Source organism: Malania oleifera, chromosome 1 (assembly GCF_029873635.1).
Source record: "Malania oleifera isolate guangnan ecotype guangnan chromosome 1, ASM2987363v1, whole genome shotgun sequence".
Classification (NCBI taxonomy): Eukaryota; Viridiplantae; Streptophyta; class Magnoliopsida; order Santalales; family Ximeniaceae; genus Malania; species Malania oleifera.
The window spans coordinates 123004990-123027111 of record NC_080417.1 but is presented as its reverse complement, the minus strand read 5'-3'; the positions used below and the strand labels follow the sequence as shown (position 1 = coordinate 123027111).

General features: G+C 36.6%; 3 protein-coding genes across 4 annotated transcripts; 2 read left to right on the top strand and 1 right to left on the bottom strand.

Annotated features, from left to right (window-relative positions):
• The first annotated feature begins 10 nt into the window (after positions 1-10).
• Positions 11-466, top strand: LOC131148706 (auxin-induced protein 6B-like). Its single transcript, XM_058098599.1, has one exon. It carries the CDS (start codon positions 11-13, stop codon positions 464-466), a length of 456 nt encoding a protein of 151 aa, XP_057954582.1.
• Positions 467-1097: 631 nt separating this feature from the next.
• On the bottom strand, positions 1098-4907 carry LOC131161892 (uncharacterized). The gene is made up of 3 exons (XM_058117912.1): positions 3858-4907; positions 2363-2531; positions 1098-1732 (listed from the first exon to the last, which is right to left on the bottom strand). Exons 1-3 carry the CDS (start codon positions 4623-4625, stop codon positions 1275-1277), a joined length of 1395 nt encoding a protein of 464 aa, XP_057973895.1. The 5' UTR covers positions 4626-4907; the 3' UTR covers positions 1098-1274.
• Positions 4560-7214, top strand: LOC131161901 (auxin-responsive protein IAA13-like). Of its 2 annotated transcripts, none has more exons than XM_058117931.1 (3): positions 4560-4698; positions 6158-6530; positions 6797-7214. In XM_058117931.1, the coding sequence occupies exons 2-3, from the start codon at positions 6236-6238 to the stop codon at positions 6943-6945; spliced, it is 444 nt and encodes a 147-aa protein (XP_057973914.1). In that variant the 5' UTR covers positions 4560-4698; positions 6158-6235; the 3' UTR covers positions 6946-7214. The 2 variants fall into 2 exon arrangements, with proteins under 2 accessions (XP_057973914.1, XP_057973907.1); XM_058117924.1 differs by having other exon boundaries at positions 4563-4698; positions 6219-6530.
• Positions 7215-22122: the final 14908 nt, after the last annotated feature.

The window sequence follows — 22122 nt, the reverse complement described above, 5'->3', positions numbered from 1 at the left end:
TTTAATGAAGATGAAGAAGAAGAAGATGGAATATTACATAAAGAAACTAGCCAAGAAGCTTGTAAGGGTGAATACGGTCCTTGGTGGTGGTGGGGGTGGTGGAGATGCTCGCGAAGATGATGGTGCCGACGCTGCAGCTGCTTCCCATTTGCTGCTAGAATATTGTTTGGTGGAGTCGACGACGACGGCGACATCTCCTTCCGCCGCCGAGGCCACAACGCCGCCTGGATTTCTGGCGATGTATGTTGGGGAGGAGCGGCGGCGATTCGTGGTGCCGACAGAGTTTCTGTCTCACCCCCTATTCATAATGCTGTTGGAGAAGGCCCGTGACGAGTTTGGATTCCCCCAGGGGACTGCCCTCGTGCTTCCCTGCACCGTCTCTGCTTTCCAAGAGGTGGTCGCCGCCGTCCAAAGCTGCCGCGGCCACTTTGACCTCCGTAAATTAATTGAAGAACAACTGGTTTGATTATCACATACACACACACATATTTATGTAGTTCAATTTAGCTGATTTTCTTTTTAAGGATCAATTTAACTGATTTTTATCAATCAATTTATTTTATATTCCTATGCTCTTAAGAATTACACAATTATTGTAATGCCAGTAAAAGGTCCATGCATGCATCTTTTTATTTATTTATTTAAAAATTGTTTATGGTGGGGAACTTAAGGTGGTCGGGGTCTTTTAAACCCTGAAGAAGTTTTTTAAAGAATGAATTATGAATACTGAATTTGAATATCTAGAATTTAGATAAAATTTAGTACAATTTTCTATTAAATTTAATTCAACAATTAGTCTTTGAATTCCAAACACGTTATAAATTTGGAGGCTGTAATTGAGAGAATGAGCTTCGCGTCCCCAAAGAGTGTATTTATTTTTTCAAAGGCTTAATTATCTAATTTACTATTTAATTTTTATTTGTATGCACATGCATGTATAGAAATTAGAATTCAACATGATCGCCACAAGATTCAATGTTATCTTTCACGATAAATTTTAGGTTTGGACTTATATTGAATTTGAATAAAGTTTAATATAAAATTGTATTGAAATTCATCCAAATTCATCCCAATTCAAATTTAAGATCCGAAATTCATGCTCCCAAACATGCCAATGAATTTTATCTAGCCCTTGGCAAGAAAATAGTTAAGATTATCTAGTAATTGAGTTGATACTCTGCCATCCTCAAACAAATGTAGAACTACAACGCAACACCCGCAACTTAATAGTTAAGAATTTGATCTGATTTATAAGGTTTAGCTTTCAATAATTCTCAGCAGAGAGGAACACAACCATCCCTAAGAACCCTCTTCATATCATCAACCAGCTGTTGCATCTGCTCCCTGGAATGCAGTGGCTCTGGATAAACACACGCACAGTCCAACTCGCCATCCCTGATGGTGTCGAATATGGCGATGGAGGGGCCAACGCCGTGGACCGAAGCGCACCCCATGTAGTCCTCCAGCCCGGTCTCGCGGCACATTTCGTTCAATTTGTCGATCACGGGGTCCTCGAACACCGAGACGAGGCAAGTTCTGAGGGAGGAAGATGGGGTGAGACCAGGGTTGTCAATGGCCTTGCACATGAGAAAGTTCAGGTCTGCCATGTCTGAGAAATGCTTGTTGCTGTTCTTAGCGTTTTCAAATGACTTGTAGGTTCTTGTTGCTAGTTCCCATAGTCTCTCTTCCCCGTTCAGGTCATGCGTGTTTTGGATGGCAGAATGGTAGAACCCTGAAGCATGAAACTTGGGCTTAATTTAATTATCACATTTCTGCAGAACCCATGGGCTCAATGAACTTATTGGGCCTGGCCCATCCAGATAGCGTTTTGTAATTATTTAAAGGCTAGGCGTAAAAAATAAAATTATTTTCAAAAGCAAATAGTGTTAAAATTATTTAAAATATTACTTATGAGTTGAATTAAATTTTAATAATTTTATTAATTTTGTATAAGTAATATAATGTGTTTTTAATATTACATACTAAATATAATTCATGTATTTATTCAGAATTATTTATAATTAAATTAAAATAAATTAAGTCAAATTTAAATTTTAATAGTGTTAGTCCAATCAAATTTAAATCTTTTAATGACTTTAATATCATTTTTAAATTGGCTCTTCAAATACATATTAGCCTATCAACTCAATGGGATAAAAGGAGTATCTAAAATCATTCATAGAAAAGAAATTTTTTCTAAAATCTAAAAATAGTTTGGAAGTTTTTATCATAAATATTTTTAAAAAAGTATTTAAAAAAATATTTATTTTTGATAAAATAAATAATTTGAAAAAATATTTTTTTTAAATACTTTTTTTTTTTTTTTTTTTGACAATTCACATGGGGCTTAATGTTTGCTTACCAGGTCGGTGGGCAGGAAGGGGTGGGTGGAGAATGGAACGGCAGTCGACGAGGGTGACAACTGAGTACTTCTCCCATTGGTGAAGGGGAAGGCGTTTGGAAGAACGCGCGGCGAGCAATCCAGCGGCTGCCAGCGCTCCACATAGTTTTATACCTCTTGACTTGCAGCCCTGCCCATCATTCAACAATTATTACTATGTGGGCCCTGGACCTCAGTAAGTGGCCCATATTATAAGTTGTGGGCCATGGGCCGCGACTCACATGCAGGTTGTTATGTTGTTTGCAAAAAAAAAAAAAAAAAATGAAGAAGTTGTGGAGAGAAATATAATAAAACAAAAAGTGTGATGTGACATATGGGGTCAATTTTGGGCTTCACAAAATAGATTCCATTAGTTCTTCTACTAATATTTTTACTTTTTATTTTTAAAAATTTGAAAGTGATATGCCCAAAATATCCTTTAAAGAAGGAAAACGAAACCACAATTAAATATTTCTACCTAACAAACACAAACCTTAATGGGAGGGAATCATTACAAAACTATACTTAAAATTTCCATTTAAATACCCATAAAACCCCTATAACCCTACAAATACAATAATGTTCATCAATGTCATCTTAATTTATGGCCAACCTCTATTATTATAAAAAGGGACTTGGAAAGAAGTAAACATCTCCTAGAAGATCTTCCGGATTCTTCAAGTCATTCTTGCTTGATCTTTTTCAAGTGGTTGTGATGGAGGAACAATTCATGAAAGTCGTTCAATTTTTAGATAGCAACATAAAACATAGATTATAAGTTTAAATTTAAAATTATACATTTTTTTAAAAAAAAAACATAAAATTATATAAAATTTCTTCGAAATCTATTTATATTCAAATTTTAAAATATCAAATTTATACCTCCATATTCAATTTAAGTTCAAAAATTTAAATTTTTATTTTAAATATTTTAATGCTTTGAAGTACTATAATGTTTATTATGTTAATTTAAAATTATGATAAATGACAAGGTCAAAATTTGATTAACAAATTATATATAAAATAAATTTTCAATCATACAGCTAAGAGATTATTTATGTTCTCTTGCATAGCTTATCTTTTTTATTTCTCAAGATACATAAGAAGCCTATCATGTAACAAGGAATAACCTCGTAAACTAGGAATAGGTGAAAAACGACGTACTTTTTTTTTTTTTTTCTTTTTTTAAATATGAGGACTAATGAGCCCCTTTAGACCCCTCATGCGACACCAAACCCCTCGTGATTAAGGTAGATGCAATTTACAGCTTTTTCGTGTTTAGGTCGACCATTCACTCGATTCTTTATCCCAAGAGATGTGTCGGATCTATCCCTGTGTGTGTAGCCAGGCCAATCACCGACATCAACTGGGACCCATGTGAGGGCATGGTTGTACTTTTAAATGATGTGTATAGGAAAAAATGGAGGAAATAAATTAAACCAAGATAATAATAATAATAATAATAATAATAACTTACATCAAGAATCCGGCGAGTGTCATCTGAATTCATCTTCAACCTCACCACCTGAGAAGATCTCGGCGACTCGACGTCTCCGAAATTCAAATTCGCCAGTCTCAGAAAATTCAGAGAGTACCCGATCATGTCCACTCCCCTTGCCCACAACGGCTTATAAGCTTTCCCATTCGGTATCAGATCCTCAATTCCCAAACTCACCTCCCCTGATTCGCTCCCTATGTCCCTCTCCGCCGTCGTTCCCCGCCTAGTCGCCGCCAGCAACTCCCTCAGCAGCCCTACCGCCGTCGCCACGTCGCACACCGCCGTGTGCAGGCGGAGCGCCACCGCCCACCTGCCGCCGTCCAGGGCGTAGGTGCTTGCGAAGAACACGTCGGCTTCGGAGGGCGTCGTGGGGTCCCCGTCGCGCCACGCGTTGCGGTTGAGCTCGCGTTCGAGGATCAGGCTGAGGGGTGTGAGGGCGGGGTCGCCGGAGAGGAGGATCTGGGCCGTCGATTGGAGATCGAAGGATTGGATTTGGAGGGTGGGGTTTGGGGGAGTGAAGAGGGAGAAGGTAGCGGAGGTGGGGTCGCGGCGGAGCTTGGAGCGGAGGATGGGGTGGGCGTTTTGGAGATTGTGGAGGGAGTTTTGGAGAAGGGAGAGGTCCAGAGGTTTGGAGAGGAGCAGGACTACGGCGGCTATGCCAGTGCCGCCGTGGACGGCCCTGCACCAGCTGTTCTCGGTGCCGCCGACAGGTCGACCGGTGATGAAACTGCCTTCAATCTCAGACATCTGGGAATTTGAGTGGCGGAAAGCTGTGGAACTTTTGGCTGCGACGCGAGTCGGGGGACGAATATGCGACGAGGTATGCGGCTCTGGTGACGAGATAACTTCTCTGTTGCTTTTTTTTTTGTCTCTTTTTTTTTTTAAAAAAAAAATTTTTGTTTTCTTTTTGAGAAAAATCGAAGCGGGAGAATGTGGTTTTTGCTTGATAGAAAGTGGGATTGCAAAATGGGGTAATGACCTTGAATGGATAATTAATTAATTATAGGGTTGGCAAAATGATTAATATTTAATAAATAGTTTAATATTTATTTATTTAAATAATAATAATTATTTATCTTTAAAAAGAATGTGTGTACATTCTTTTCGTGGTCAATATTGAACAACCATCTCTTAAAATTGATTTTCTCTAAGACATCTCATCAATTACAAATTAGAACTACCATATTTGAAAGTTCAAACTCGAATCTTGAGTAGGAGTGAAAAAATGTAAGAGTTAGATATGAGATGGGTACCTCCCATTATGTAATAATTAGAATTATTAATTGACACTAATTAAATTATCTAATCGCACTTATGATAGAATAGGTTAGTGAAAACTCTATTGATTATATTTAATTACTCTTTTCAAGTTTGCCACTTGAGTTGAAGATGTTTCAAAACCCCTTCAATAGTAGACAGTCTTAGGACACGATGCGACATTATTAACTACAACAAACCTTTGTGATAACTTTGTAGAGTTTTTTCCCGTTAAAAAAATATATATATTAAATAATACCCATTTCTGGGAAATATTTTGAGAAATGACTCTGACATAATCTCGCTACTTGGAGTAGCGAGATTTTCTGTGCCCCAGGTTTTCATTATTAATTAAATTATTTTCTAAATTATTTGAGTGGAGAATCAATTATTAATTTAAATTTTCACTTATAATTTACAGTTTGTAATTTAGTTAAAAAAAATTTTTATAAAAAAAAATTAATATAACAGTCATACACTATAAATATACACTAATTATATTTAATTAAATAGGGAAATCTTTATATATTTTATTGAGTAGGAAATATTTAAATATTAACATGTTCCATTTGTTGCCTCTATCTCTAGCACAAAGAGAGCCGATGATCCATCAATTTATCATACTGTTCCTTTTGATGAAGTTAAGATTTTAATTTCCGCATTTCTAGCATTTCGTATTTTATATTTGTTCCTTTATTATCCTCTCTCTCTCTTTGTTTCTGTTCCATCATTTTCCCTGTAAATTCTAACGTCATTTTTATTTTGCTGATATGGGTGTTTCGACTTTCTTCTATTAAGGGATAATCGTTTTTAAAAAAAATTACTAAGAAAATTGGAATGATGAAGAATAGAGAATAAAATGTTGATCATGAGGGTAACTAAAAGATTGGGATATGCCTCCATTAATTTGGATTGTTAAAGGATTGAGATCATGATTGCCTCCATTATTTTGTCTCTCCATGTGTCAATTAATATATTACTCATTAATCATTACTATAATTAATTTTGTTCCTTGGGAGCAGTCATGTTTTGGGATGACCGTCTACATGGCTTATAGGATGAACAACTTGCTTGGCTAACCAGGTAAGGAAACCGCCTATATGGCTTATAAGATGTACAACTTGGCTAACCAGGTAAAGACTCTGACCTCCAAAGAAGATGAGACAAGCGAGGATGATAAATTGAAGCAAACTTCAAAGAAAAAAGTGTACCATGGTAGCAATAAGAACAATACTGTTACTATGGAAAAAGGACATCTTGGGTTTGTTAAAGTTGACATAGATGGATTGTCAATTGGGAGGAAAGTGGATCTAAATGCTTCTTCTATATATGCGACTTTAGCCCAAGCACGGGAGGACATGTTCGCTAATCCAACCACAGGCATCACTTCCATTCGTGAGTGTAATCTTTCTTTTTTGTATTTTTTATCAGTAATGTATAATTTACTTATTTTCTATAAATTCGATCTTAAATGTTTTGATGTGAAACTGTTGTTAAATCATTGTTGCACCTCAATCTGACGACTAAATTTTAGAACCAAGTAGTTTAAGATGACATAAATATTTTGATAATCTAGGTCAAATTAGTAGGACTAGGACAGTAATGAGTTGCATAGATAATTCCTTTCTAATTTTAAAATGTAATTATGATTGTGTAACTAGGTTCAAGTGGAGAGAGTAAGCAATCAAGAAAGGCTACCAAGCTTTTAAATGGATCATCCGAATTTGTGCTTACTTATGAAGATAAGGAGGGGGACTTGATGCTTGTACGAGATGTTCCTTGGGAGTATGCACCTTTCATTTTGTTTTAAATGATTATACTAGTGCAATATATTTATACTTATGTATATATGTTATTGTGAATGAGTCTTTGTGTGTATATATGCACATATTTATGACTGTTGTTCGTATATGCACTACTAAGCCCTAAATGGCATCCCATCAAATGACAAGACTAGCCTTGTGGAAGAGTAGTTGGTCTATTTCGAGCAACATTTTAAGTTGTAGGAGCAGTAGCTCCACTACTAGTAACGTAATATTAAACATTTTGGACCATGCTTTTAAGGCATGTTTCATTCAAGTTTCTAAGTACTTTGGACAGGTAGAGGCCTATGTCGTTGGAAAAGACAATATTGTCTTTGGAAATTTAGATGGTAAACATATGTTTGTTGGTTTGTGTATAGGATGTTTCTCAACACAGTGAAGAGACTTAGAATCATGAAGACATCGGAAACTAATGGACTTGGTACCTAAGATTATTAATTATGAAGACATTAAAGTTTGGAAATGCCTAGATGATACGAAATTATATGTTAACTAATTTACTTAACACAATTATAAAAATCAAGAAAATGTCAAACAAATAGAGGAAAACACTTTAATATCTATAAACAAAAACAAAGAACATATTTACAATTGTATTAATTACTCTGCAATTACGTTTATGACTCATGGAATGGAACTGCGGTAAAAGTTAGTGGAACTAGCATTAAGGTTAGAAGCTAAGGTTTCAAAAAATCAATTTAGTTTTATACTTAGGAGCTCTATTACAAAAGTAATATATCTTCTAAGAAGATTGAGCATATAAAAATTCAATTCACCAGTTTCGTACACATTCAACCTATCAAAATACTAAAAAAATTTCGATAAAGTCCTCTTAAAAAATTGAGCATATCCATCCACGCATCTGTGTAAAGAAAACATTCTTCAAATACAATTGATACCAGTATGTTCATAACGTTACATTCACAAGTTTCGTATACATTCAACCTATCAAAATACTATAATAATTTCGGTAGAGTCCTGGATACAGATTGAGCATATCCATCCACGCACCTATGCAAAAAAAAAAACATTCTTCAAATACAATTGATACCAGTATGTTCACAACGTTACATTCACAAGTTTTGTATACATTCAACCTATCAAAATACTATAATAATTTCGGCGGAGTCCTGTTTACAAATTGAGTATATCCATCCACGCATCTGTGCAAAGAAAACATTCTTCAAATACAATTGATACCAGTATGTTCACAACGTTACATTCACAAGTTTCGTATACATTCAACCTATTAAAATATTATAATAATTTCGGCAGAGTCCTATTTATAAATTGAGCATATCCATCCACGCACATGTGCAAAGAAAACATTCTTCAAATACAATTGATACCAGTATGTTCACAATGTTACATTCACACGTTTCGTATACATTCAACCTATCAAAATATTATAATAATTTTGGCAGAGTCCTGTTTACAAATTGAGCATATCCATCCACGCACCTGTGCAAAGAAAATATTCTTCAAATACAATTGATGCCAGTATGTTCACAACGTTACACTCACAAGTTTCGTATACATTCAACCTATCAAAATACTATAATAATTTCGGCAGAGTCCTGTTTACAAATTGAACATGTCCATCCACGCACCTGTGCAAAAAAAACATTCTTCAAATGAACAAATTAACATGCTTGGCACTTTATATATGGGTCCTCTATATATTCAAAATTAAGATAAAATACATTATATACAAATGAAGTAATGAACAAATACATGATGTACAAATGAAGTAATGAATAAATACATTATGTACAAATGAAGTAATGAAAAAATACATTATGTACAAATGAAGTTCTAAACATATATATGATGTACAAATGAACATATACATGATGTACAAATCAAAGAATGAACATATACATGTTGTAGAAGTGAAATAATACGACGATCATCGCCTACTCAATGCCGCAAGGAGGTCATCTCTGGTGTCGGGGTGGCTGCCGTCTGCGTCTGCCCTCACCTGGCTGCTCATCCACGTTTGGCGTCCGGTCACATCGATGTGCTGCATGTCCATCGTCTTCGCCCATAGGTATTGGATAATCTATCTCCACGTAGAGTGGATGAGGAACTATGTCATATGTAGTCTCTCGACGAGTCCGAGGTGGCAACGCGGGTGCGTCCACCTCCTCCGCATCAAGAGGGTCGTCTAGTAGGTATGACATTGACGGGGTCGCGGCAGAGTCAGATCGATAATCCGCTGGTCTACTGGAGGGGCCCACAATATCAGCGGTTGTCGATGGGGCATATGGTGCGGACGACCTGAATAACTCTGCATGTACAACGAGCAACGAGAAGGTCGGACTCGACGGACAACTGGAAATAGCTTCCCGACCACCTCGTACTGGAGCTGCTCGACCTCCTCGTGGTGCCGGGGTCCGGCGTGGGGTAGGGATCCTTCGCCCGTCCTCATAGACAATGTCCAAACCCGCTCTCACTAAATCACTCACAGCGGGATCTTATGATAGTACTGTCGCGACGTCCCGGGAGCGCGTGTGCCCCGGGCGGCGAAATTAAAATCAATTTTAATATTTTCATGGAAAAACATGGATATCGGAGTCGCCACTAACCTTTAGTGCGGTTAGAACACATGATTACTACCCCGTTAGGGGTAGAATCGGTCTACATTACCAGAGTTGGGGCCGGGAGTTCGGTTACGCGAGGGGAAGGTACGAGCACCCCCTACACGCCCGTTCTTACGAACGGTACCTAATTAATTTAAAATTATCCCTAAGTTAATCTAATAATTCTTTAAATTACTCCTTTTTTTATGAATTTATAAGTACATGTAAAAAAATAAATAAATAAATAAATAAATAAATAAAATAATAAATAAATAAAGATAATATATAGATATATATAGATATTCCCTCAGAGCTTAAGGTACGTGATGCCCGAAGGCTCATACCCTCGCAATAAAATCATAGGGAAGAGAATCGAAAATAATCATAATAATAAAATAATATAAAAAATACTAAAATTGAATATACGTATACTTCAAAATAGGATAATGATAATAATAATAATAACAATAAAGATCATAGTAATAATAATAATAATAATAATAATAATAATTATAATAAATATAATAATGATAATAAATAATAATAGTAGTAACAATAAATAATAATAATAATAATAATAATAAACAATAAAAGTGATAATAATAATAATAATCATAATATTAATAGTAATAATAATCATATTATTAATAATAGTAGTAAAGATAATATACATATTTTAATAATACTTACCTTAATATTAGCACACGGTTAAGGATATACATAATACACACATGGAAGCAATTACCAAGGTTAAGGAAACAATTCAAACTTATGAAGAAAACCTGGAAACCAATTAACTCTAAATTTAGCGGGTAAATATACGAGGGTAAGATAGTAGTGAAATCATAGAAATAAATTCAAATTATTGCTAATACGTGAAACGATCAATATAGCCATCAAATACTAAATTATGGTAATAAATCAAACTAGAAATCAATATACTATCCTAAATATTTGATATGTTAAATATAGTGATAAAACATGATAATAACCTTACACATGATATGATGACAATAAAAACCCTATCTTGATAATACATCATTCAATAGATACAACAAACACATAAATTTGAATATCAAATTATAAAACAAATAGTACAATAAAAAAAAAAAAGGAAGGACAAAACCCTAAATATGAACATACCATTTATTAAATGCAACAACAATATGTATACAAAGGAAACCCTAATACGAAAATCACACATTTGAATCGAGACCACAATAATAAAAACCTTATAATATAAATATCAAACACATAATAAGCCCAACGAAATGAAAACTTTAGAAATACATTTTAAAATTAAATCCTATTTAAACTTTACAATATGAACATTAACATTTTAACAAATACCATTATGATAAAATCCTATAATATTAATATTACATACATAACAAATAGCAACGACACCCTAAAGATGTATTAAATATCGAATTACATATGTCAACAATACAAATCCCACAATGTAAATATTAATGTTTTGATAAATACAACCATATTAAAATTCTCATAACAATTAGAACAGCTAACAACACAACCCTAGCAATACATATTAAATTAAATATAACTACACTATAAGCATTAAATATAACAACAAGATAAATAATAATAATTAAAATTATATATGATGAATAGATAGCAATATAGATTATATAAAGTAAATATGTATAACAATATTAACAATTATATCATAAGCACATACTAATAATAATAAAAGGAAATTTCTAATAATATACTATAAAAGAAAACTCCCTATAATAAGCACAAAATAAAACCTTTTAACAACAATATACAAAATAAAAATAAACACTATAGTAAAATCCTGACAATAATAATCTATCAAGTTACCCAAAAAAAAAAAAAACGCTGCCTGCGCTACTTCGCCGGTGAAGACCTCTGCTCCACTTCAGCGTTGCTGCTGCTGCTACCCCAAGCCGAAATACCTGCTCCTGCTCCGTTTGATACAGCTACTGCTGCTACCCCCTACGGAGATGACGGACCAGCTGCCGGAGACGAAGACCAATGTTGCGTTTGGTCTCACTAGCTGACGAAGAAAACCAAGAAGAGGCCTCCCCCGCTCTGCTGTGCTACTGTTCTTGCCGTGTGTAAGGGGGCTGGGTGTGCTGGTCGTGCTTGTGGAGACCGTGCAGCAGAGGTGGTTGTGGCTGTGGATGTTCGTGGTCGCCGGAGTTGCAGTGGTGGCCGGAGAAGATGGTGCTGTGGCCTGAATGGCGTGGCTATGTGCGTGGAGAGGGACAACGTTGAGATGACGAGATGAAGAGCGGAGAGATAGGTTTCTCGGCTGTTTGTAGGATGTGAGAGTGAAGGAGAAAGGGCGTGGGGGCTGATGAAGAGAGAGTGGTGATGGGAGAGGGTGGCGGCCGCTGTTGGCAAGGGAAGAAGAAGAAGAAGCAGAATTTTTTTTTACTTTGGTGTGTTCGGTGTGTCTCCGGCTGTGCGTGAGGGATAGAGAGCAGAGGGGAGAAGGAGATGGGAGAGGCTAGGGCTGGAGCGTGAGGATGAGAAAAGAAGCCTTTTTTTCTTTTTTTTTTTTCTTTTTTGTTCTGCCCCCGGCTGTCCCCTGTGCGCTTGGCCTCTATCCGTGTGCTCCCCCCTCTTATAAAAATAATTTTTGAAAAAAAAACCCTAAAAACATTTCCTTTTTCAGTTTTTGGTATTTTTCTTTTTTTGGAAATAATATATACTACTATTATGGTTATAAGGAAATAATAATAATAATAATAATAATAATAATAATAATAATAAGATAATAATAATAATAATAATAAAATAATAATAATAATAGTAATAACAAAGATAAATAAATAAAATAATAATAATAATAGTAATAATAAAGGTAAAAATACTAATAGTAATAATAATTAAAAATAATGTCAATAATAATGAAAATAATAAATAATAATAATTATAATAATAAACAATATAAATAGAAATAAAAATAAAAGTAATAATAATAATACTAATGAAAAAAAAAAATAATAATAATAATAAATAAGATAATAGTAATAATAGTAATAAAAATGCTAATAATAATGATAATAAAAATAATAAAAATAATAATGAAAATAATAAATAATAATAATAATAAAATAGACGTAAAAAATAAAAATAAAAGTAATATTAATAATACTAATGAAAAATAATAATAATAATAATAAAGAAAATACCAATAATAATAATAATAATAATAAGATTAGTGAAAATTAATAATAATAATAATAAGAAGAATAAATAAAATAATAATAATAATAATAATAGTAATACATATATTGGGCCTGGGTAAAAATGGAGTGTCTACAAGTACGTCGACCTAGTGTAATACGTCAGCCTGTAGCATACAAAAATAGTGGTTACGACATTGAACTGTTAATGTAAACGATAACAAATTAGGTATGCGTTCGAGTATTCGTGTGAGGCTCATGTAGACCGCCGCGGTCCTATCTACGAAGCGACGTGTGATCGACCTATACCACGTGTAATACGGATCCTTCGGACCCATCGGGCCGTCCGACTCCACACCCTGTATAATGTAGTCCCTTCTATGTCCCCACATACTCACGTACATCGCGTGCTCGGCAGCCCAATCCGTGTTCCCCCGACCGCGACCATCAATCTCGTGTAAGTCGTCCCCACGTACATCGACCCCTGAAGTTGAGAAGCAGTATGGGATGCCCAGTCGAAAGCCAAACTGACGCATCACTCGTTCTGGGAGATGCCACTCGATAATATGAAAACATATGAGTGGCACTCAGGCAACTCAGAGGTCGGACCCAACTGCATAATCAGTTAGTAGGTTGGTTAAAATGTCATCTATGTATAGCGCCCATACAAACTGCGCGTAAACATATGGTAAATGTAAGAGCTGGGTAGGGATATCTGCAAAGTATGCAAAATATAGTCAATAGACATGATCGAGACTACCTCATGCTCCCGGTGCATGTCCAGCTCGAATCTGTACCAGGGCAACGTATGTTGCACAATATTAGGCACTAACAACTGATCCCTCTACCTATACAAAATAAAACGTAAGTGAAAAAGGTGTAATGACTAGTACATACTACGACTCTATATTCGTAGCACTCATACAAGGAATGGATTGTAAGTTGAGTTTCTAACCTCCACGCAAGTGGAGTTGGGTCAATCGGGCGTGTTGACCTTATAGGTCATGTCTGGTTTTGATTATGACAAATACTCATTATACCTAATGGGTGTTTGAGGTTTTGTGCAGGAACTAAATATTCAAGATCGAGATGGGCACAAAGCAAGTAAAGATTGAAGACCATTGTGTTGTAATATATATAATTCATTCATATAATTGGTCTGTAATAGTAAATAGGGTCTTTGGTTTGTAATAAGCACACACATCACATGCATGCTTTATTACGTAAGATCAAACAAACCGTAAGCTAAAAGTGACCTTAGAAAGACCTTAGGGTTGGTCAACCGACACTGGATTCTTTAGGTGTCTTCAAAAGGACCCAAAAATGACCCTAGGACACTTACCATTGCACCTATAAATTTTAGGTACTTGATTTGGGTTTGAGTGGATCATAACAGGACTGAAATGCCCACATCGTGCACTTTCGGTCAATAGGCCAAGGCAGTTCATTCTGCCCCAGTCGATCGAAATCGGCCTGGGTCAATAGTTGACTAAGGTTCCGATCGACCGAACCAGTGTAGTTCAAATCCCCCAGTCGACCGAAACCTCCTGAGGTTAACAAATTGACCATCTGGTAGACCGAGCCAAAATTGAATACCAACTACCAGGTCAACCGAGGGTCCTCGGGAGAAGTCCCAACAATCTGGTCGATCGAACCATTCAGTTCAAAATGACTTGGTCGACCGAACCTCGGAGAAATGGAAAATCGCCCTTTGAACAAACACTTTCGGTCAACCGAGTCTCAAGTTCAAAAGTGTCCTGGTCGACCGAACCATATGAACTTCGGTTGACCGAAATGGTTATGGTCGACCGGACCTCTCGGGTTGCCTTGACTTTTTTACTGTGGTTAATTTTTTAAAACAGGGTTAAAATAATTAAAAGGTCATTAAACTTTCCTAAAAATTCCCAATAGCTCCCCAACGGTCATAATTCATGGGGTGTCTATATATACCCCTTCATTCGGGAAAATTTGCAACTTGATTAGCATACAAAATCCAAATATTTTCTCTCAAGCAAAACTCTCACTACTATTCCTACTTTCTCAAAAACCACTCATACTTACCCTCTTCTATTGCCAAAAGTCTTTGTAAGTTGATTGAGTGATTGTATTGATAGGTTTGCTCTCATTGTTTGATTGTTTAAATCGATTTTTTAGAGAGCATTACCTAAGTGTTCTTAGGGGGCTTTTCTCATAAGCCTATCCTAAGAAGACTTTGCTAAGCTTTTGAGTATTGCATTTTCATTGCAATAACTTAGGAAGTTTGGTATTTGTTTTGGGTTGCAAATCGTTTTCTAAACTTACTCAAATATCTTGTGGGATTTACATTGATATATTTGTGAAGAGATATTTGCGTTTGTGATATTGGTCTTTGTTGCAATATTTATTCAAATACATATCATTTTGCTAAATACAAAGATTACATATATCTTGCAAACCAAGCATATACACTATTCACGTAATTGATATATTCTGTATTTTGGAATATTTGAAACTTAAGTGATATCTTTGTTTGAGCACCTTGATTAAGAACATCTTGAAATACAAAGATTTCTTGTTGACACTCTCATGTATGGATTACACTGATAGAAAATACATTTAAGAGTTAAACTATTTGGACCACACTGAGCTTACATATAAATCATTTGTGGTGTATGTGATTGAACGCATTTGGGTACAAATCTGCTTCACGTGAAAGCAGTTTTATATTGTACCATTTGATTGTAAATCTGTGTGATTCCAGGTGTGGCCTGAGGGGGCGGTAATCCAACCTGATAAGGATTGTTGTAAAGGTTGAGGTCAGTCCTGTGGTAATTGACCTGGTTTGTATAGGTGCCGCTCCACCCTATTAAATGAGCAAGTGATAGTGATAATCCTTCTGCTTGTTAGCCAAGGCGGGGACGTAGGCAATTGGCCGAACCTCGATAACATATTTACGTGTCACCCTCTCTTTACTGTTTTCTGGTGCTTGTGTGATTGATTAAATTGCTTTATTTACTTTCTGGTATACATTTACTTTACTTGCACTAGATTGACCATAGGGTTGTGAATATACTGCTGTTATGAGATTGACCTAGGGATTAAATTTTAAAAATACCAATTCACCCCCCTCTTGGGATCACGGTAAAGCCAACAAGGCATCCGTCTTAGTCCCACTGAATAAAACACCGGAGACCGCGGCACGTAGGAGCTAACGACGTGAATCTCTCCCACGCCCAAACTTGCAATAAGCAGAGTGCTCCTCCGATCTGGGAGTGGGAAACGTTAGCAGCGCGGCACATCTCCCGGTACAACCACGCTAACGTTGCAGAGCCCCAACTGTACTATCATATCTCTGCTCGCTCCATGAAGAGTGGAAGGAACATCAAGTGTGCATAACTCGCCAAGAGGTTGCAGAATAGCGTCCCTCATATAAATTGCAGCATCTGGGCATGTGCGTGCCACGCTACTGTGTTATCATCGGAAGCTGTCGGGAGTTGGCGAAACATCTCGCCCTCGAGAAACCACATGAGAATGCGGGCATCAACAAGCTCACCATCTAGAGGCACCACTCCTAACAATCTCTCGCATATGCGGGAGAGTGCTCCCCCCTAACCGGTGCCTTCCTCTTGTACTAGTCCAGCAATATGACCAGTGACAGGCATCCCATCAATCGGCAGCCCAAACAATACCGCCATATCCTGTAGGGTGATAGTCGCCTCTCCGTGCGGCAAGTGGAACGTGTGCGTCTCTGGCCTCCATCGCTCCACCAAGGTGGTTACGAGATGCCAATCCAACTGGATATGGCCAATCTAATATATCCCATAAAAGCCCGCGTCTCGTATCCAATCAACAATGTAGGGGTCTGCACCTATCCTCTCGTATACGCTCTGAGTGCCCCCTCGGCAATATAACACGTCAGCGTGCGAATCGGTCCACGCCCGATTGGACCGGTGACGATCGCCCATAGTTAGTACACTAGGATCAGACGGCCCTAGATCGATCCTGCAAACAAGACAGCATAGTTAAAGCGTCAACATAAAAATAATCAGAATTGAGGATCTGTCATGACTGCTTTCTAGGGTGGAACTGAACGGAAATCTCAGGTTTCATCCTAGATGTGTACACCGAAAAAGGAAGGCGGCCTGGGGATCTTAGATTTGGAATCTAGAAATAAGGCTCTCCTTACCCGAGCCCAAGATCAGGAATCTTGGCCTAAATGGATGCTGCTGACTTATTTTAAAGACTCACTGTTTCGGGATGCAGAGGCTAAGCATGATGCTTCCCAACTATGGAAAAAAAATAGTTGATCTTAAAAATCCCCTTGTTTAGAAGGAGGAAGTAGTATGGCAGCTGAAAACTTGTTGAAATTATGGGGCTACAAATAGGCAAATTTCTTCATCTATTGCATATGGAACGTGTGTGAAACACAGAGATAGAATTAGTATGGCACAAAGATGTTTGGAAATGTGGTAGTATCCCTAAGCATGCTTTTATCTTATGGTTGACGTGTGGTAGCACCCATAATCATTATTTCTCCCCCCTTATGGCAATTAAATGTGTAGGACATGTCATTTAACCTATAAGTGATAGGTTAGTGGGAAGGTCCAACTGCATCCCCATGTTGTGTCCTTCTCGGACATCTCGTACGGTTATGTTCTTCTTGATGACATATGCTACACGTGATATTTTTCCTACCTTCCTGGGCGTCCATCTCATTGTGTATACGTGAGCTCCAAGGCCGACCTTTAAGTTGAGCATATGCAGGATTTGCCTACAAATTCGGCAACGAGGAAGCTGACCAATATGCCTCATGCATAATCAAATGAAAATCCGCAGCATATGTCGCATAGTGCTCGGCAGTGCTCCAATATGGCTTAACATACTGGCTTGCATTTAGCCGTGTCTCAGCACAGGCGGCGAGAAGATGGGAGCAGGGATAGTGTAAAGATTGCCACTTCCCGCAGGAGCATTCGCGCCTCTAGATGCTCAAAGTTTGGACATTGTTTCCTTTATGGGGTCCCAATTGCACGGTCATGATGTTAAAAGTACCCCTAGATCGGTTGAATGTCGTGACTCGAAGTCCAGTCGCCTTCAGCTTCCTTCTTTCCATCGCTAGCAATATGCGGAGTCAACGTATATCCTCCAAGTATTGCATTACGAGCAACCTCCCTTCGGCTATTGAAATAATGTGCAACGCGATAAAATGTTAGTTGCACAAAGGCCGTTATAGGAAGGCAACGAGCACCTTTTAGGACGGCGTTGAAACATTCAACTAGGTTAGTGGTCATGTTTCCATACCTCTTTCCACTGTCGTGGCACTGAGTCCACATATGAGGAGGGATTTGATCAAAGAACGACTTGGCTAGCTCTCCACCCTCATCGAATATCCTCTCCATCCACATGTCAAATTTTCTCACCTAATGCTCCCTTCCTGCTCGCTCAACCATTCGCTTCAGATTGACACTCCGCACTTTCGTATTAAAGTTGCTCACCACATGTCGATGGAAGAATCGGTGGTTCGCACGCGGTGGTTACCAATTAGGATTGCGCTGCACTGCAATGATAATCCCTGGATGCCGATCTGATATGTGGCAAATGTCATCCCTGTCGGTAATGGAATGCAGACAACACAGAAACCAATTCCATGTGTCGAGGCTTTCATCTTGCACAATAGCGAATGCAAGGGAAAATATTTCTATTTGCATCCGGGCACGTGGCAATAAGGAGTTTGCCCTTGTACTTACCGTATAAGTGTGTCCCAGGATTTCCTCTTTCGTCACTGCCCTCCCGTTATATTTCTAAATAGATGCTGTGAATAACCAAAATACAGATACGAAGGTTGCGCTATTCACGCTACCTGGAACAGGAGTCCACCTCCACCTGGCTATAGTCCCAAGATTGTACGTGCACATCGCTTCCATCCACTTTGGTAACGTTTCATAGGATTTCTCCCAATTGCTGAATACTTGGGCAATTGCCTTCTGTTTGCCCAATCAAACCTTCTTATAAGAGATTGAATAGCTGAATCGATGATCTATGAACTCCTTCAATGTAACGATCGACGTCGACGCATCTCCCCTTATCATATTCACTATCTCCCCAGCAATGAGGGACGACGTGATTTGGTTATGGTCCTGTGACAGAAGTTCATTCAGACACGTGTGCGGACCAGCATATTGGGTGATTTCGAATAAACGGTGTATCATCTGATACATGACACGCAATCGTGGTCGTTACACCTAGCAACCCATAAATCTGGGGTAGATCGCACGACGGGGAAGTCATGGTGGGTGCGAGCATGATATATTTGCACTGCAGCAATCAGCTAATCCTTCGATCCGAAGAGCATCCCCATACTCAACTCAAAGGATTCATCACAACAAGTCACACGTATAGGAAGCTCATCCACCGCAATTAAATCTGCAGCATCTAGGTCAATATGACCGTACATCGGAAGCTCGCCCATGAATTGGGCGTCAAACATTGCGTCATCCGTGTCACGGCGGGGTAAGTTCACATCATCGAGGACATCATTTAACCCTTCACCCATTTCCTGCTCGTGCATATCTTCATCTTCAAGATGAACATCGTTCGTAATGTTCATGCCCTCGTCCAATGCGTCGTTTGCAATGGCAAACAACGATGCTAGTCCTGCACTCGGGATGTCTTCGCAACCTTCCTACGAAAACATGTCAAGAACAGGTGCTTCGTACGCCGATGGCTCGAATGACGATCGTGGATATTCGTTAAAAGTGACCGTAGACATACCACGAACCTCCACACTAACATCGAGGTGATGTGTTTGCTCAGTGTCTTGACCGACTTCATCCAAATGCTCCGCAGGCCCGTCTGGATGCCTAACCGCGATTACACCCATTTGAGGAATGGTCTCGACATATAATTGCACCGTTAAATATGTCTCACTGACGTAGTGTGCGTCCAACACAATGCGCAGCCCATAATCATCAAATATGGGAACAGCCTCGTAGAATGCTGTATTATTTAACCCTCGCAAAGGGTATCTTGCGGTCACCCATAATGCATATTGATCTAGATCAATATGCAAATATTTATATATCTTCGTATATAATTTATTTAATTTACACTTATGGCCAATTCGATTAGGTCGAACTGGCGGACTACTATACCTAACACCATCTAATCCAGTTATAATGTCCCCCCTATATATAATAATGTAGTCACTGGAGCACTGCTTGAGCTTCCTGCCATTTAGATCGGCGATCGGGAAATAAAAAAAACCTTACGCAAAACAAAATTGTATGTATAAGTGATATGTGTTACTTATAGCTTATCGAAATAAATACTTTAGGTTTATTTCACCTTTCAAACTGATTATAACAATACTCAAATGGTTAATTACCTATTCAGTTTTATCGATATTATTAAAATATCCAAACCAATTTAATAATAAATGACAAGGAACATATAAACATAACAAGTCAATCACATGCTTTTGCGTGTTTGTATTCTCTTAGTTTGACACGTGCTTTCGTTTGTATGCCCTTTCTAAAATAAGTTCACCACTTGTTGATTAGCTTTTCATGCTCCATAAGACTCTAATATGGGCTTTGTTAAGAAGAGTAACACCTAAAATAAGATCAATTTTATGTAAATGTCTTTTAAAGGAGGCAACCTAGTAAATCTTCCGGCTTAACATCTTGAAATTGCATTAAGAGATCTTCCAACCTGTTATGAACTATAAAGATAAATCCCTTTCTTTTAGCTATTAACGAGTACAAAGTTGCACTTCCTTTAAAGAAGTTAGACAAAGTTAAAATGTCATTGCCCTCTTTCTTTGGTATTTGAAAACTGCCACCCCCTTGGTAAAAGTAAAATTTTTACTCTATGTATTTTTAAGGTGCAAGTATTCCCATGATTATCATGAATTACATGCCTACCATATGATCAAGGTCTTCCCATAAGTATGTCACACAAGATAACTTCATCATCTCTTAAGAATCAATACTCCCATGACTCCCACCATCCATGACAAGTATGCAAACTTTCGTAAACAAGCCTCTTAATTAGCTAGAAAAAATAATAATAATTATTGACAATTCTCTTAATTTATTTTATCCATAAAGCATACCACAAGCCTATAAGTTTTATTAATTTAATACTTTTCAAATGTTTTAATTTATTGGAATATCGATTTTATCATATTCTATTTCATGATAGAATAATATTTCATGATAGAATAATAGAAACTTTTACAATATTACTTGTTCTATAATTACAATATTTTTTTTTTTCAAAATACATACATTTTTATACTATTCCGCAACCCAATTAATACAATTTAAGTGAATTCTTATGTGCAAGGTATTTTTGCAATTTTAAATATTTCACTTTTGAATATAAGGCACAAAAAGTATTATTATTATTATTATTAGAAAAAAGTCTATCTACATCCATTTTGATTAAGACTTTTATTGAATCGGTTAGAATTTGCAGATCAATTTTTTTTTTAAAATTAAGTCTAAAATTGAACTTAAAAAAAATATTCAATATTAAATCAAAATTAAAAACTATGCAATTGTACATGTAATAAAATAATTATAATAAAAAAAAAAGTAACAATTGTTGAAGGGGCCAAGCTTATTGTTGCCCAAAGAAAAGTCTAGGTGATGGACAACTTTGCCAATATATTTTCAACTCTTTTGGGCTATATTTAATTTTCCATTGTTATTATTCCGATTTTTCCAATTGGATGATAATAGATTAATATATTCTACCCAAACAAAGTGAAAATGAAGATGAAACCAAAATAAAAAATAAAAAAATACATGAATTAAAAATCTTCACCATCAAGCAGTAATGAAAATAATCGGGAAGGTATTTCGATTAAAATAGGAAAAAAACAATATAGAATAACTCCTACAAGTTTGAAGCATAGATTAATACTAAAAACTTTTAAAAAGAAGATATGCAAATAATAAAATTCGAGATCATAGATAATGGAGGGGAGGGCAATAATTGAAAAGGAGGGATAAAAGGGAAGGATACAAGGCACAAGATACTCAATAAAAGTCTTAATCAAAATGTTATGCTAATACAAGGCACAAGATACTCAATATTTCTTTAGTTTAATAATCTTAACATTATGCTCAAATTCATAAAATCATTCACAAAAATATTTCAATATGCTCAATTTTTTTCAATTGCAAGATATTCAATCAATCTTAATAGCAAGTTCAATTTCCATAAGCTCAACAAAAACACCAAACCATTGAATATGCTTAACAAAGCGTCATATATCAAATATGTTCAATCAAGATATGATATTTATTCTTATGCACAAGAGGCATATTCATATACCAATATGTTTATATCTAATATTTATATGTTTAGTATTATTGTGTATATTATTTAACATTAGGTAAGTAGTATGTATATGTAACGA

Coding starts and splice junctions, on each gene's coding strand:
- LOC131161901 (XM_058117924.1), top strand. Junction 6,531..6,796: donor CACAGGCATCACTTCCATTC/GTGAGTGTAATC, acceptor TTGTGTAACTAG/GTTCAAGTGGAGAGAGTAAG.
- LOC131161892 (XM_058117912.1), bottom strand. CDS start 4,625: ATGTCTGAGATTGAAGGCAGTTTCATCACCGGTCGACCTGTCGGCGGC. Junction 2,532..3,857: donor ACACTCGCCGGATTCTTGAT/GTAAGTTATTAT, acceptor AATGATGGGCAG/GGCTGCAAGTCAAGAGGTAT. Junction 1,733..2,362: donor CCTTCCTGCCCACCGACCTG/GTAAGCAAACAT, acceptor TTCATGCTTCAG/GGTTCTACCATTCTGCCATC.
- LOC131148706 (XM_058098599.1), top strand. CDS start 11: ATGAAGAAGAAGAAGATGGAATATTACATAAAGAAACTAGCCAAGAAG.